This window comes from Astatotilapia calliptera, chromosome 5, assembly GCF_964374335.1.
Source record: "Astatotilapia calliptera chromosome 5, fAstCal68.1, whole genome shotgun sequence".
In the NCBI taxonomy this organism is placed as follows: domain Eukaryota; kingdom Metazoa; phylum Chordata; class Actinopteri; order Cichliformes; family Cichlidae; genus Astatotilapia; species Astatotilapia calliptera.
Window position 1 is genome coordinate 13565875 of NC_137426.1, and position 16147 is coordinate 13582021.

Below are 16147 nucleotides of genomic sequence, written 5' to 3' on the forward strand. Positions count from 1 at the left end.
CATTGCATTCTCAAAAGGTAAGAGAGATAATTGTTGCAGTACTGTAAATTTAGCTGCAGTGATGAAAAAAAGGTGATTTGTTTCATTAGAAATCTCCCACTTTGTGATGTTAGCTGTCTTATAAGTTCATGACTACGAATGATAAGTTCATTCAAAGTCACAATCAGAAAAATCACCATGATTTTTTAATATCGTTTAATTTTCATCTTAGAAATTTCCAGTTAACCTAATCCCACTAACTGCGTGTCTTTGTACTACGGGAGGAAGCCTGGAGTACCACGGAGACAACCCACGCAGACACAGGGAGAAACTCCCAAAGGTTAGTAAAAACAATTGATTTACTAACAGCATGTCTTTGTAATGAAGTATTGGAAGTAGATTTGGTGTCTGCAGTGAATATTTGGTCCACATAATGAATATTTGGTCCATATAATGACATATATTAGAACCATATAAGGACATTGCATCAGTAATGTGAAATCTAAATGTATTTATTTTTAATGTAAATTTGATAACCTGATGTGGATGAGTCAAAATAATTCGCTCCACCAATGACTCATTGGTCTAGAATTCAAAAGTGGAAAATATTAATGAACACAAACACATATGAGAGAGGACAGATGAAAAATAAGCATCAATAGATTATAAGGTTGCAACTATTTTAAGGACTCATATGAAACTGCATTAAATGCTGATCTGCTTTCTTAATTGTTCCATGTCTAATCTCTTGATGGTTTGTGGATCAGTTTCCCATAACTGTTCTTGTACTCGAGAGTTTGGTGAACTTTGTATCATCAAAACAGAGCTTTACACTAGACAGGCAATCAGCATACCCACATTTAAGAAGTATATATTTTAGCTCTAGTATATATAGAACTGAACTTAAAGCAGTATATACTTTAGTATACTGCAAGTTTAGTATTCTTTATATACAAAAAGAGTGCAGTTTTAAACAGCTGAAGTAAGCCAAACGTTTGCACTGAGGAAGCATTATGCTCCTTGTTATTTTTAGAATTCACTAAAACATGTGAGATGTGAAAACTGAGATGAAGGGCTTCTTAGTCAAAGTCAGAATCCAAAAACTGAGCCCTGGTGCATAAAGCGCAAAAGAGAGAGCTAAAACCATGAGATAAATAAAAAGTTGGTCTTACTTTTTGAAAGGTCAGCAGTGACATCTGGTGGCCTTAAATAGGAGTTGCGCATTTTAAGAGAATCACTGGTTTTAATCAATGGATAAAAGGAGGCTTGCATAACTTACAAAAAGAGTCATTTCTTCAGAACACTAGGCCTAAATAAAGTCACTACCTCATATCACAGATTTACTCATTGTTTTCCAATAGATCAATATCTCTGTTTTCAGTGAGTATGAATTTCATTTGTAGACCTATAGACCTGTTATTGTATCCAAAAACTGCAGAAAAATCATTTGCACCATTTGTTTCTGCTCTGCTCAAGCAGAGATCTAATACAGAGACTAACCAGACATGTACCTCAGAGCAGGCAGATATTGAGGGAACTTTTATTTGACTTTTTATGGGGATGAATCTTCTATTGGGGATGAAAACAGAAGCCATTTATATGGATACACCGTAATAAAATGGGAATGGTTGGTGATATTAAAGTCCTGTTTATGGCACATTAGTATATGTGAGGGGGCAAACTCCTCAAGATGTCTGGTGACCATGGTGGCCATTTAGAAGTCGGCCATCTTGGATACAACTTTTGTTTTTTCAATAGGAAGAGGGCCATGTGACACATCAAACTTATTGGTAATGTCACAAGAAAAACAATGGTGTGCTTGGTTTCTCCCGTACTCCATATTATCCATTGTTGATCTACACGTCTCTTGCTCTCACCAATGTCACGACACACACAAGTGCCATAAGACACTCTCACAAACAAAATCACGGTTTTGTAATGTAGTAATGCAGCATGCTTATGGGAAAGTAACATTAATCTAATTACTTTTTTTGCAACAGTAATCTCTTACTTTACACGTTACTTGAAAAAGGTAATCGGATCACAGTAACACGTTACTTTTAACTCGTTACTGCCCATCTTTGCAGGTAAGCATCCTTAATTTTTCTACAGAATGTAGTTTTCTTTAGATTTTACCTTAATCCATATATCTCATACATCACCAGAAATACATTCTAGAAACTACCAGAGACGGGAAACTGGAGCACCAACAGCAGTTAAACATGAGTTGAATTTAGGGTAATTATCAATACAGGAATGACAACAATCTACTGGAAAGCCAGTCCTTAAATCCACAGTGCTAGTGAGAAGATGAGCGACAGGCGTGGCAGCTAACCCGAGGATGTTGCAGGAGCCAAGAGGAGGCGAGACACACTTCTGCCCACTTCCCACTTCTCAGAGAGAAAAAGAGGAACAGTCTTTCTTTCAGCTTGACAGCTGTTGCTTTCACATTCTTGTTAGTGTTAATTACAGCTGCTGTGAGAAGTCAAACTGTTTTTCATGATCTGGATTTTTTTTTCACTTGTTCATTATGAGTTTATGATCATGAGTGAGTGACTGTTTGAGGTCAACAAAGAATCCCTGTGAGTGTCTAAACGCAACGTTACAGTTTATAGCAGGTATAAATAGAAAACAAAAATAAATGCACAGACATTTTAAAAAGGGCTCTTTACATTTATTTTCCTCAGCTGGTTGTTTCATTTGTGAAAGTTTTTTAAAACACTTTTACTGTTGCAAACCATCGGTGTATAAACAGATTTTAAGGAGAAATGCCTGGAGTAATAGATAATGAAACAGCACCAGGTTCAGAGTGAACTGAAAGTGTAAGTGTATCTGAAAGGAAAGAGTCGTTCTCAAACGCCACAGCGGTTGGTTTAAAAACCAGCAACAGGGGTGCCTCATTCTGGTTTCAGCATGACCCGCTTCAAGTACTTGCTTCTGTGTTTCTTCTCTTTATTTATGGTTGGTGAGTACTTTTGCTATTTACATGAAGCACATTTTCAAAGGTTACTATATACTACGGGGTATAGTATATAGTACAAGGTTATGACTGTACTGCACTTTATATGCTAACCTTAATATGACCACAAGGTCCAGTGTTTACACAGTGCTGGTGTACATGCTGTACTTTGTGCCATACGTCTTTTACGTTAACATAGTGGATTTATTTGAATGGAAGCAGACTATAAATTTCAGTTGTGTGGCTCTGTGATCACAAACCTTGTTATCACGATTCGTAACACCAGCGCAAGACAGCATTTCTGCTCAGGTCAAGTCCCCCATTTAGATGTTTGAATTTGGGGAAATGAAACAATCTAAAGCTAAATCAAATTGACTCTAGTCTAAGTAAATACATCAACTTTTATACACTGGCCACAAGATTTTTACATGAAGTCTCATTGGTGTGCAGTGTTTTCTTCAGTAATGTTGTCAAAACGCAGTTTGAAAAACTTTAGTTTTAGGTTTAGCACGTATAATGTTTCAGATTGATTTAGCTAATGCTACATTCACATCAGTAACCTCACATGTTCTGTCTATTTTCCTCTACGCAACATTAACCAATTATGTCCTTCTCTTTCCACCCAGTCTGCGTCCATTCTTGTCCATAGTCTCGTTACCTCCCGCCTTGACTATTGTAATTCTCTCTTGCATGGTCTCCCCCAAAAATCCCTCCATAAGCTTTAACTGGTTCAAAACTGCTGTCAGAATCCCTTTCTACCAGCACATCACCCAAATCCTTCAGGAACTTCATTGGCTCCCTGTAAAATTCCCAATAGTGTACAAGCTTCTTCTGCTCTCCTTCAAGGCCCTTCATAACTTTGCTCCTTCTTACCTTTCTGACCTCTTAAGCACTACTTCTTCTAGTTCACATTTCTGTATAGCTCCATATCTCATATTTCTGTATAGTTTTTTTTATTTCATATTCTGTATAGTTTTTCATATTTATATCCTGTTCATAGCCTGTACAAAGCTTGTACTCACTACAGCCTGTACATACTTATAGTTATAGCATATTCATAACATACTTCATACCGTGTGCATTATAACATACCTTAATAGACCCATTTCTGTAATATACTCACATATCTATATTATTGCTAATATATATTTGTAATATATCTATATCATGGCTAAAGCACTTCTGGATGGATGCAAACTGCATTTCGTTGCCTTGTACCTGTGACATGTGCAGTGACAATAAAGTTGAATTCTATTCTATTCTATTCTTCTGCCCACTCACTTCTATCTTCTTCTTCTTCTATCTAGCTGGCTTTGCCTTCTTTATGTATTTCAGGGCTATGCGAAGCAGAGCTTTCAGCTGCTCTGCCTGTGGAACTTTCTACCCCCAGATTAAAGAAACAATGGTTCTCTCCCCCATTTTAAATCTCAACTCAAAACCTGAATCAAGATTTAAAATGTGGGAGAGAACCCAAAAATCTGTTCATATCTGCACATTCACCGTGAACTTATTGTTTATTTGATCTTGTGTTTAATTTCATTTATTTTCTTATTGTTCTTCATTTTGTCATTGTTCTATGTGTTTTATTCTATTGTTAAGTGTCCTTAGGTGTCTTGAAAGGTGCTTTTGAATAAAATTAATTATTATTATTACTATTATTACTATTAAAAAGAAGCTTCGCAGTTCACACATTTTGCAAAGCCACACAGAAGGCCAAATCTGACACTTTGTGTTGTCTGTAGCAAAGTCAGGGCTGATTGACTGGCTTTCCTGTTCTTATCTACAGGAATTCATAAAATGAAGAAACAGATACCGTCACATTGGACATTATGTTTACACAAAAGAAGTTTCAATGTGAACATTTTCAAAATGATCAAGTGACTCCGCCTGCAAATTCAAAACTCATTCATTACCAGAGAGCTATGGCGTTATTTTTGTGCCACTATTCTGAGCGCAAGTAAAAAAAAAATTGCAGGTGCAAGTGTTGCATTTTGAGGAGAATTTTAATTTGAGCGACGAAAAGCTAAATTTGAGTGAACAAAAATCATTGCTGGGTGCAAAAAATGTATTTCAGTGTTTGCTATTATCCACACACACACAATAGCAGCCTCTCTCGCTCAGTTTTTGCATTTGCGCTTGCTTGCAATGTGTTGCTCGCTCTCAACATTTCTGCCCATGCGCGTTCAGCTCTTTCTGTACACCGTTATATTTGTGCCACAAAACCAGCCAATCACAGACTTGGATGCAAAAAAAAATCTGATTGGCTGTTCTTGTCTCCAATCAGCTCGAAATGACGAAATGCAATATCCCAGAATCCATTTCGTCCAAAACTCAAACGAGGCAGTGGCGGAGTTTGAAATATTTCTCTTTCTGGGTCACAAAATAAACTGAATTCATTCCGCACGCAGCAATGAATTTTGTTCACTCAGCTTTTCTTTGCTCAAAATAAATTTCTCCTCAAAATGCAACACTTGCACCTGCATTTTTTTTTTTTACGTGCGCTCAGAATAGTGGCACAAAAATAACGCCATAGAGAGCGCGCTTTAGTTCCTTTTATACTGGCAAAAAAAATCTAAATTTGATTGATGAAAATACTACATTGAACAGAGTGTGACCTGGATTTACTTGTCCAACCCAGTGGGACAATACCTGAGCAAATGAGTGAAAAGCAACTTTTGAATCTGCTTTTCAAGAGCACAGCTGCACAAGCTCCCTGCTGAAAGGAGGCCTTATCTTTTCTACATGTGAGGAAGCACTCTTTTGGCTGGAAGCTTTGCTGAGGGTTGAACTACTCTGAGCTTGAAAGTGCAATTAAGGCACAGAAAGACAAATCGGTGTCAATTTTTGATTAACCTTTTCTTTTCCTTTTTAGATTGCTCCATTAATGAAGATGGCTACTTCATGTTTGCTGATTTTTGGTGTGCTGTGCACTCCAGAGACCCGAAGACAGTGGAGTATCTGATCGACTGGTATTTTAACAAAGAGTTTACGATGCAGTACAACAGCACAGTCGGCAACTGGACGGGCCTCACTCCAGCTGGATTAATCACAGCATCTCGGTTTAATGAAGACAGCGCTGACATTCTGCAGAGAAAAGTGGAGAAACAGCTGATATGTGTCGATAATGTTGATGTAGTATTCAACATAACTGTGGAAAACATGGGTGAATATTCAAATACTAGATGTATGCGTTGCTATCAGTAGAGAGAATATTATATATATAAAATACAAACATTTTCTTCCAAATACAAAAAAAATCATGCAATGTGTTACAGTGTTTAATGACAGGAATTATAATGATAAAGAACTAAACCAAAACACTTGGACAATCTTAAACCTTCCTTTTTTGAAATGACCTTTTCTTTAGTATAGGAAGTAAACATATTACTCCTTCCTGTATTTAAAAGGGCTAAATTACCAAACAAATGATCCCAAATTACAGTGCAAGGATCCATTTATGTAGTTTATCATCTTAAAGCAGCAGAACAAATATGGGTGTAATAACCCTCCTATTTTACAATCATTATTGTAACAGTAATACAGCAATTATACTCTAACATTTCAATTGAAGAGCAAAACCCCAAACCGTGAACAGGACTATAAATGATAGCACGAGCCTAAAACTAAACACTTCCATTAGTACTTTATGATTTGCTTGGCCGTGATTCTCCCTTAATACCTTTATTTCAAGTACCTGATAAAAATGTTCAATTTTTCTTTTTTTGCATTTAAAAAAAGAATTAAGTGCATTTTCAAAGACTATTGTTTTAGATTTAATTGTTTCATGACAATTTTGAATTATATCAAACCAGGCATCACATTGCAACATTGTAAGAATCATATCATATTTGATATGGATTTCAATGTTTTTAATATTTCAAAACATTTTAATAGATGATATTTTTAACCTGGTTACAACCAAATACGTTGATTAACTAAAATAAATAACCAGTTATTTATCGCTGGTTTACAGAATGATGAATTTCATCATTAAAGCTGTTGACCTTCTGATTTCAGCTGCACCCAGCATGACTCTCCAGGAGGGAGACCACACTTCCAGCCATAACACAATACTCGTGTGCAGCATTTATGACTTCTACCCCAAACACATCCTTGTGACTTGGTACCTGAACGGTCAGGAAGTGACTGAGGGTGTGACCATAAGTGAAGTGATGACAAATGGAGACTGTACCTATCAGGTTCACTCTTATCTGGAGTGCACACCTATCCCCGAGGACAGAGTCACCTGTACGGTAGAGCATGTTAGCCTAAAGGAGCCCAAGAGTTCTTACTGGGGTGAGGACAGACAAGATCATTTTAATCAAAATGCTGTTGATAAATTCAATCATTCTGCACATTAATAGTGTTCATGTATGTATGTATGTATGTATGTATGTATGTATGTATGTATGTATGTATGTATGTATGTATGTATGTATGTATGTAAAAAAAGTATTTAGTCAGCCACCGATTGTGCAAGTTCCCCCACTTAAAATGATGACAGAGGTCAGTAATTTGCACCAGAGGTACACTTCAACTGTGAGAGACAGAATGTGAAAAAAAAAATCCATGAATCCACATGGTAGGATTTGTAAAGAATTTATTCGTAAATCAGGGTGGAAAATAAGTATTTGGTCAATAACAAAAATACAACTCAATACTTTGTAACATAACCTTTGTTGGCAATAACAGAGGTCAAACGTTTACTATAGGTCTTTACCAGGTTTGCACACACAGTAGCTGGTATTTTGGCCCATTCCTCCATGCAGATCTTCTCGAGAGCAGTGATGTTTTGGGGCTGTCGCCGAGCAACACGGACTTTCAACTCCCGCCACAGATTTTCTATGGGGTTGAGGTCTGGAGACTGGCTAGGCCACTCCAGGACTTTCAAATGCTTCTTACGGAGCCACTCCTTTGTTGCCCGGGCGGTGTGTTTTGGATCATTGTCATGTTGGAAGACCCAGCCTCGTTTCATCTTCAAAGTTCTCACTGATGGAAGGAGGTTTTGGCTCAAAATCTCACGATACATGGCCCCATTCATTCTGTCCTTAACACGGATCAGTCGTCCTGTCCCCTTGGCAGAAAAACAGCCCCATAGCATGATGTTTCCACCCCCATGCTTCACAGTAGGTATGGTGTTCTTGGGATGCAACTCAGTATTCTTCTTCCTCCAAACACGACGAGTTGAGTTTATACCAAAAAGTTCTACTTTGGTTTCATCTGACCACATGACATTCTCCCAATCCTCTGCTGCATCATCCATGTGCTCTCTGGCAAACTTCAGACGGGCCTGGACATGCACTGGCTTCAGCAGCGGAACACGTCTGGCACTGCGGGATTTGATTCCCTGCCGTTGTAGTGTGTTACTGATGGTGACCTTTGTTACTTTGGTCCCAGCTCTCTGCAGGTCATTCACCAGGTCCCCCCGTGTGGTTCTGGGATCTTTGCTCACCATTCTCATGATCATTTTGACCCCACGGGATGAGATCTTGCGTGGAGCCCCAGATCGAGGGAGATTATCAGTGGTCTTGTATGTCTTCCATTTTCTGATGATTGCTCCCACAGTTGATTTTTTCACACCAAGCTGCTTGCCTATTGTAGATTCACTCTTCCCAGTCTGGTGCAGGTCTACAATACTTTTCCTGGTGTCCTTCGAAAGCTCTTTGGTCTTGGCCATGGCAGAGTTTGGAGTCTGACTGTTTGAGGCTGTGGACAGGTGTCTTTTATACAGATGATGAGTTCAAACAGGTGCCATTCATACAGGTAACGAGTGGGGGACAGAAAAGCTTCTTACAGAAGACGTTACAGGTCTGTGAGAGCCAGAGATTTTCCTTGTTTGAGGTGACCAAATACTTATTTTCCACCCTGATTTACGAATAAATTCTTTACAAATCCTACCATGTGGATTCATGGATTTTTTTTTCACATTCTGTCTCTCACAGTTGAAGTGTACCTCTGGTGCAAATTACTGACCTCTGTCATCATTTTAGTTGGGGGAACTTGCACAATCGGTGGCTGACTAAATACTTTTTTGCCCCACTGTACATACATACACACACATATATAAGCACTGTATTATCAATCATTATGAATATGTGTCCTGGTGTTTTGTTGCAGATTCTTCCTTGAAACAGTCCAACGGGAGTTTTCTAACTGGAGGAGTTTGTGCTTTGCTCTTTGGAGCATTAATTTTGTCTTTGGGGCTGATCTATTACAGAAGAAAATCCTCTGATCCAACATTTTTAAATACTCTATAAACTAAATCTACATATAATGATTTAAAAAAACAAAGAAAAAATTAAAATCTCGCCTTTTTTAACTTTATTACAGATATGTTGTTACAGAGTTTTTGTGGGTTTTTTTGTTTTGCTTTGTTTTTTTATTTCTTGTGTGCAGCGCTCTGATGCATTTTTAAGGGAAGTTAAAAAAAATTAAAAAATAAAGTAAAGATATTATAAGTGATGTAAAAGTACCCTTACTACCCTTAATAGTTATATGTTATGAATTGAATTTTATTTTATTACACACTGAATGATTTTGTGTTATGTCTGTGAAGGTTCTCAGTCATACAGGTCATCGTAGTCAAAGGAGCTTGCAAAGAAAAGCGGCTGGACTTCTTTAAGTTGCTTGAAGACGTTTCACCTCTCATCCAAGAAGCTTCTTCAGTTCAGATTTTGTGTTATAAAATACACCCCAATTTAATCACTGTCCATTTACATTTTTTTCTTTGCAATTTGAACTTTCTGTGAAAAAATGTTATGTACAACTTTCAAAGCACAAGAACAGATCTCGTTGTTTGTTTCATTAGTGTTTTCCATGTAGCTTCACAAACACTGACATTATATCACATTTAAGAGTTGATTATAAATGCATTTGCAAGATGGGCATAGCTTCTGAGCCTGAAGTGTCTGAAAACTGCATTCTTTTTAATGGACAGTAGGGGGCAGTCCATCAGCACAGGAAAAAGAATGTAATTTTGTCTTCTTCAAAGATAAGACAGATGATTATTGCAATAAAAAACTGATTGCATATTTAGATGCCTGACTGTTTTAAAGTTGCAAGCAAAGGCATCACGGTGATGCTTTCACGTAGTTTTTCTTTTGTCAGAGACACCCCAAAATTGCATAGCGTATACTGAGTTTAAAGACTGATTAATTCAGAAAAATTACCTCCACAATATGAATGAATCAAATCAACCGTACACCTCTTTCATAGTGTCTTTATATATGTACTGATATGCAGTACATGACTATGATATGCACTGATATTCTTTTGTCGACTTCCTCACATACTACCACACGTTCCTCTTTTGTCACCCTATCACATGCTTTCTTGAGATCCCAAAGACACAATGCAGTTTTCCATTAACAATCTCCAAACAAACAGCAGTAGGTTCATTCTTTTTCCCATGAATCCATGTTGCTGTTTGTTTATTGGCAACTTCTCTCTTACCGGTAAGCTAGTTTCAACAATTCCTGCCCATATTTTCATTGGATGGGTGAAGAACTTAATGCATCAGTAGATACTACAGCTTTAGGCATATCATTTTTTGTTTGTTTGTTTCATCTGTACCACTAAACCTCTTCTCCACCACTAAACTTGGTGAAATTGTGTCGAACAATCTAGTTAACCACACTTTCATAGATCCATACCTCCACAGGTACATCCTACACTGTCTTTACTCCATCAAATCTCCTCTTCCTCTCATTTTATTCATTCATCAGCTCCTCAAAATACCCTTTTCACCAACTCAACATGTTTCTCACTTGCAGTCCCATCTCTATCCCTAATCACCCAAACCAGTCTGATCCAGCCACACTGATCCAAATGTGATTTAACAAAGATTTTACACCAAATGTCCTTCATGGCACAACCCTCCACTTGTATCCCAGTTTAGGACCACTTATAGGAATACACTGGCTCGTTTTTTGTGCTTTCTTCTTTTACCCCGACAACTGCTGCTTTCAAATTGTTGTTACTGGTGGTTACAATGTGGTGTGAGACGTCTGAATGTTTTTCATGAACTGGTTCATCATAAGTTTGTAGTCAATGACTGCCTGTAAAAAAAAAAAAAAACAATCACCATGAATGCCTCATTACAATTTTTAGCAGATAAAACTAAAAAAAATGAATTAAATGCATATGAATTTCACTTTTTTTTTAAATTCTTCAGTGCAATTCTTCAAAGTACTTCAGTGTATTGTTATACATTTTTAAGGTTGTTAAACTGCTTGCACTGTTACACAGTAATGTTTATTAAAACAATTTTAGGAGAAATGTCTGGAAAGAAATAGTGAACAGAACAAAATGTGGATCGGAGTGAACTGAAACTCTAAGTGTAGCTGAAAGAACAGACTCGCTCAAAAACTGCACACAGGCTGGTTTGTAATTGAATTCGTGCCTCAGTCACGCCTCATTTTGGTTTCAACATGAACCGCTTCAGGTACCTGCTGCTGATATGTTTCCTCTCTCCACTTGTGGTGGGTGAGTAATTCTTTATTTTTATCTATAGATATCAAATCACATATACATTGTACGTCATTTTTAAGTGTTTTTCATTTCATGCAGTAGTAGTGACAGTTTCAACATCTGCACGGCCATTTGATAGATTTGTAAAATGTATAAACCTGTCCTTTAGCATTTTTGGATCACATTTAAAGGCATGCAATCAATAAGACTTTACACATATGCAGCTCTGAGGAACACATTAGTGCAGCATCAACGTAAAATAACTACGTGTTTAGCAGGTACAGTGTTTAAAACCCAAATTTTGATGGTAGTTCATTCAGTTATGGTGTATTTCAGTCTAAACCACTGGTGTCAAACTCACTGTCATTCACAAGGGACCAAATGCGATCTCTAATGGGCTGAATCTACAAAACAATTGCATGAAAACCCATTAAAATATTGTGCTTTTCCTTTTATCTTAAAAAATTTTATGAGTTTCAAAACACATAGAGGTCCGCTTAAGAAATATCAACAATGTGTCTCACGTTTTCCACATCCCATCATTATTCAGTATCCGAAGAAACTTTTTTGCACAGCTTCTTGGCTTAATAGTATTTCTTTGTTAGTGAGACGACTATGCAACTGACAGTGATTCAGGCCTCTCACTCAGACTGGGTTAAAAAATCATTGTCATGATGTGAAATGTTGCCGTTTCACACAAAGCTTCTCAGTACAAAGTGAAAAGTATATTTTATTTAAAAGTCCGGCTCAGGCAGTTACGTATGTTTTCTATGCCTTATTCAGATGCACACTGACAGACTTTTCCATAATTACCTTAAAGAGAAGCTGAATACAATGCCACCGTGTACAGGAATCTATAAAATGAGGAAACGGTCAGCCTCGTGATGTACGTTACATCAACATAAAGGGGTTTTGAGTGTGAAGATTTTCTAATTTCCTATTAAAACACAGAGGGAGCCTTGTTGTTGTTGTTGTTCTTATCAGACTTTCATTAATGAACATAATAAACTGAACAGAGTGTGACTTGGATTTAACCTGTTCTATCAAATGTGAGAATATCTGAGCACAGCAGCAAAAACCAGTTTTGAATCTCAGCTTTTCAAGGGCACAGATGCACCAGCTCACTGATAAGAAAGAGAACTTGTCTCTTCTTACAGGGAACACCACCAGGTTGATAACAGTTCAGATTTAAATACGAGGAAGCTGTTTTGGCTGGAAACTTTGTTGAGGGTTGGCTGAGCTTGAAAATCTTGATTGTAGTAAATTTCTACAGCACTTCTTTCTTTTCCTTTCAGATTGCTCTGTTGATGAAGACGGCTACTTCATGTTTGCTGACTTTTGCTGTGTTATGCACTCCAGAGACCTGAAGACAGTGGAGTATCTGATCGATTGGTATTTTAACAAAGAGTTTACGATGCAGTACAACAGCACAGTCGGCAAGTGGACGGGCCTCACTCCAGCTGGATTAATCACAGCATCTCAGTTTAATGAAGACAAATTTGATGTTGAGCAGAGAAAAGCAGAGAAACAACTGACTTGTGTCAATAATGTTGATGCAGTATTCAACGCAGTTCAGGAAAACATAGGTAAATATTCAAACACATTAAATTAGATAGTACTGTTAGTACTGGAAGTGCAGAGTTTTCTTCAAAATCTAATGGAAAAAATGTGACTTCTGACAGACAGTTTGCAAAATGTGCGCATCAACAAAGACCCTTCGAGCAGATAGTCCAGTTCATACAAGCCTGCAGAAACTTCCCGTACTTTCCGTTACAAGATCTCTCAGAGCAGGCACAACACCATTCACTTCCTCTTGCAAAGCTTTTCACAATAAAACAAGATAGTTGTACAAAAATGCTATATAATGCAAATGCTCTTTTAAGGAATTTCAAAACATTTTCTAAATACATTAACCATCATTATTTCATATGGATTATTACTATTTGATATGGATTTCAATGTTTTTAATATTTCAAAACATTTTAATAGATGATATTTTTAACCTGGTTACAACCAAATACGTTGATTAACTAAAATAAATAACCAGTTATTTATCGCTGGTTTACAGAATGATGAATTTCATCATTAAAGCTGTTGACCTTCTGATTTCAGCTGCACCCAGCATGACTCTCCAGGAGGGAGACCACACTTCCAGCCATGACACAATACTCGTGTGCAGCGTTTATGACTTCTACCCCGAACACATCCTTGTGACTTGGTACCTGAATGGTCAGGAAGTGACTGAGGGTGTGACCATAAGTGAAGTGATGACAAATGGAGACTGTACCTATCAGGTTCACTCTTATATGGAGTGCACACCTATCCCCAAGGACAGAGTCACCTGTACGGTAGAGCATGTTAGCCTAAAGGAGCCCAAGAGTTCTTACTGGGGTGAGGACAGACAAGATCATTTTAGTCATGTGCTGTTTGCATTTTTCTATAAATTCACAGAGTCCTTTTTTATTTAAGCACTGCATTATTAACAGTTATGAATATCTCTGTTGGTGTTTTGTTGCAGACTCTTGCTTGAGACCATCTGAAAGGAGTTATCTAGCTGGAGGAGTTTGTGCTTTGATCTTTGGAGCATTAACTTTGTCTTTGGGACTGATCTATTACAGGAGAAAAACCTCTGATCCAAACTTGTCTGGTTCTCTATAAACTAATCATCTTAAACTATAAACTATCATCTTTTAATAAATCATCTCTAATAGTTGTTACAAAACAAAATTAAATAACTCAACATAGAAGAAAACTTTGATAAGTATATTGTATATTTAAAAAGTAGCCTTGATCGATGAATCTTTAAAATTTTTACTTTATGTTTATGTAACATTACATTCAGTGACAGTTAATGTGACATAGTTAAATTCAGTTTTAATCACCATACAGCTGCATGTCACTTGTTTTATGTACGCAGCTACATAAAACAAGTGACACCATTACGGTGAATGTGAAAGTCACCTTGAAAAATTATGTCCAAATAGTTAAAGCTGTTAGGTAATTGTTCAGTAATGACTTTCTGACTTTGTGTAGTTAAATACACAGTTTAATTATTATTCTTTGCTGTATGAGCTTCTTGTTAAAAAGCTTCAGTGTATTTAATTGGTTCATATAAACCTTTGATTTGTTAGAATTTACCCCCATTAACCTATATTACACAATTACTTTAAAAGTTGTATAACACAGTTATGTTTATCCTTTATTGCACACAGATATGTGTTGCAGAATAGTTTGGGATTTAAACTGTGTGACAGCCAGTGGGCTGGCCTTGTGTTTTGGTTTTTCTGTTGCCTGTTTCTTGCAGGTAGGTGGAGCTGACCCAATTATAGACGCAGCACACCTGAGAAGGCCAGTCCCAGCATATAAAGACATCTTGACTGAACCATGGGTGGCTGTCTCTCTTGGCCTGACACCCATCATGTTTATTTGAGGCTTCAGTTATGGCTGTTATATCATTTCAATTGTGTTTAAGTTTCTTCACCTTATTTTCATTAAATATATCTTACAGCCTTTAAAAGCCTGTGTGTGGTCTCCCACTTGCTTGGCACTTCCTTTGAGCCGGGTTGTGACAACTGTTACATTCAGACACTAACAAATATGACAGGGAGAAGCCTCTTCTCTGAGGAGTTTGCGGGGGAGTGTCTGCCTGGACTGGTGGTGGCACCAGACGGTACAAAACTTTAAGGCCAGACCAAAGCATGTCTATAAATTCAGGTGTTTTGGAGTTCTCTCTCTTTCCCCCCTCTTTCACCCTTCTCTGAGTCTACAGGCCAGACACCAACCTAGAATGGTGATGTGAGAAGTGCCATCTCCTTTTAGGGAGACAGGAGGGTGCAGGAGATGAAACGTGACCTAAAGTTTTCCTCCAACTTTAAATCTGTCATGTTAACATTCTGTTTCTGTCACACAAAGTAAAAGTGTTTACTGCCTGGGTGTGGCAGCCTTTGTCTCTCGGAGCATTGTGGAGAGGCGGGGGTCCATGGCACCATGTAAAACTCATCTGAAATTCTAACCGATTGATAATAAATTGTGAAAATTTATAGTCTGAGCATATTTGTTTTCTCTCTTATAAAAATGAACATGGCAGATGTTAAAAACAGAGTTCAACCCTGAAAGTAAAAACAGCATTGATGTCAGTGCAGTTTTACAAACACTAATATGTAAAACGAAGAAGAAGAAGCAGCTAGTTTTAGCTGTTCCTTTTCACGAGTAATCACCACAGCAGGTATTTGATTTGGCAGAACTTTATGCCAGATGTCCTTGCTGGTGCACCCCTGAGATTGAGACTTCATTATTGATACAATTAAATGTCACTGGCTGGAGTAAGAAATATTATATTATTATATTATAAAGAAATATTATCGAAGCTCTGTTATCACTACTGTAAAAGATGGCCATTAGAGTTGTTTCCAGGTCTGAGGTCTTACCACTCATTTTAACCATTTTCCTCAAGTTTCTTATAAAGCCTAATAAAAACCAGCATGATAAAATATTTGTATATTATGTGTGGTATCAGAAAGTCAACAGGCTTTGTGTACAGTTAGGGAACAGTTAAGGATAAGTTTGTAAACTGTGTGGGAATTTGAATTGTCAGAAGGCTTGTTAGTTTTTTAGTTGAGGCTAACTCCACAGTGATATAATGTTAAGGGATTAGTTTGTTGAACATGTTCATGATGATATGCTGTGTAGAGAGTTGAAACAGCGGATTCTTCAAACACCAGACATGTCCTTTATTACCCT

General features: G+C 37.3%; 2 protein-coding genes across 3 annotated transcripts; both read left to right on the forward strand.

The window, feature by feature from the left end:
• The first annotated feature begins 216 nt into the window (after positions 1-216).
• LOC113021661 (boLa class II histocompatibility antigen, DQB*0101 beta chain-like) lies at positions 217-9973 on the forward strand. Of its 2 annotated transcripts, none has more exons than XM_080301712.1 (4): positions 217-319; positions 5811-6101; positions 6956-7234; positions 9056-9973. In XM_080301712.1, exons 2-4 carry the CDS (start codon positions 5840-5842, stop codon positions 9193-9195), a joined length of 681 nt encoding a protein of 226 aa, XP_080157838.1. In that variant the 5' UTR covers positions 217-319; positions 5811-5839; the 3' UTR covers positions 9196-9973. The 2 variants fall into 2 exon arrangements, with proteins under 2 accessions (XP_080157838.1, XP_026022145.2); XM_026166360.2 differs by lacking the exon at positions 217-319 and adding an exon at positions 2833-2944.
• Positions 9974-11367: 1394 nt separating this feature from the next.
• On the forward strand, positions 11368-14924 carry LOC113021662 (rano class II histocompatibility antigen, A beta chain-like). Its single transcript, XM_026166362.2, has 4 exons — positions 11368-11422; positions 12703-12993; positions 13520-13798; positions 13926-14924. The coding sequence occupies exons 1-4, from the start codon at positions 11368-11370 to the stop codon at positions 14063-14065; spliced, it is 765 nt and encodes a 254-aa protein (XP_026022147.2). The 3' UTR covers positions 14066-14924.
• The last annotated feature ends 1223 nt before the right edge of the window (positions 14925-16147 follow it).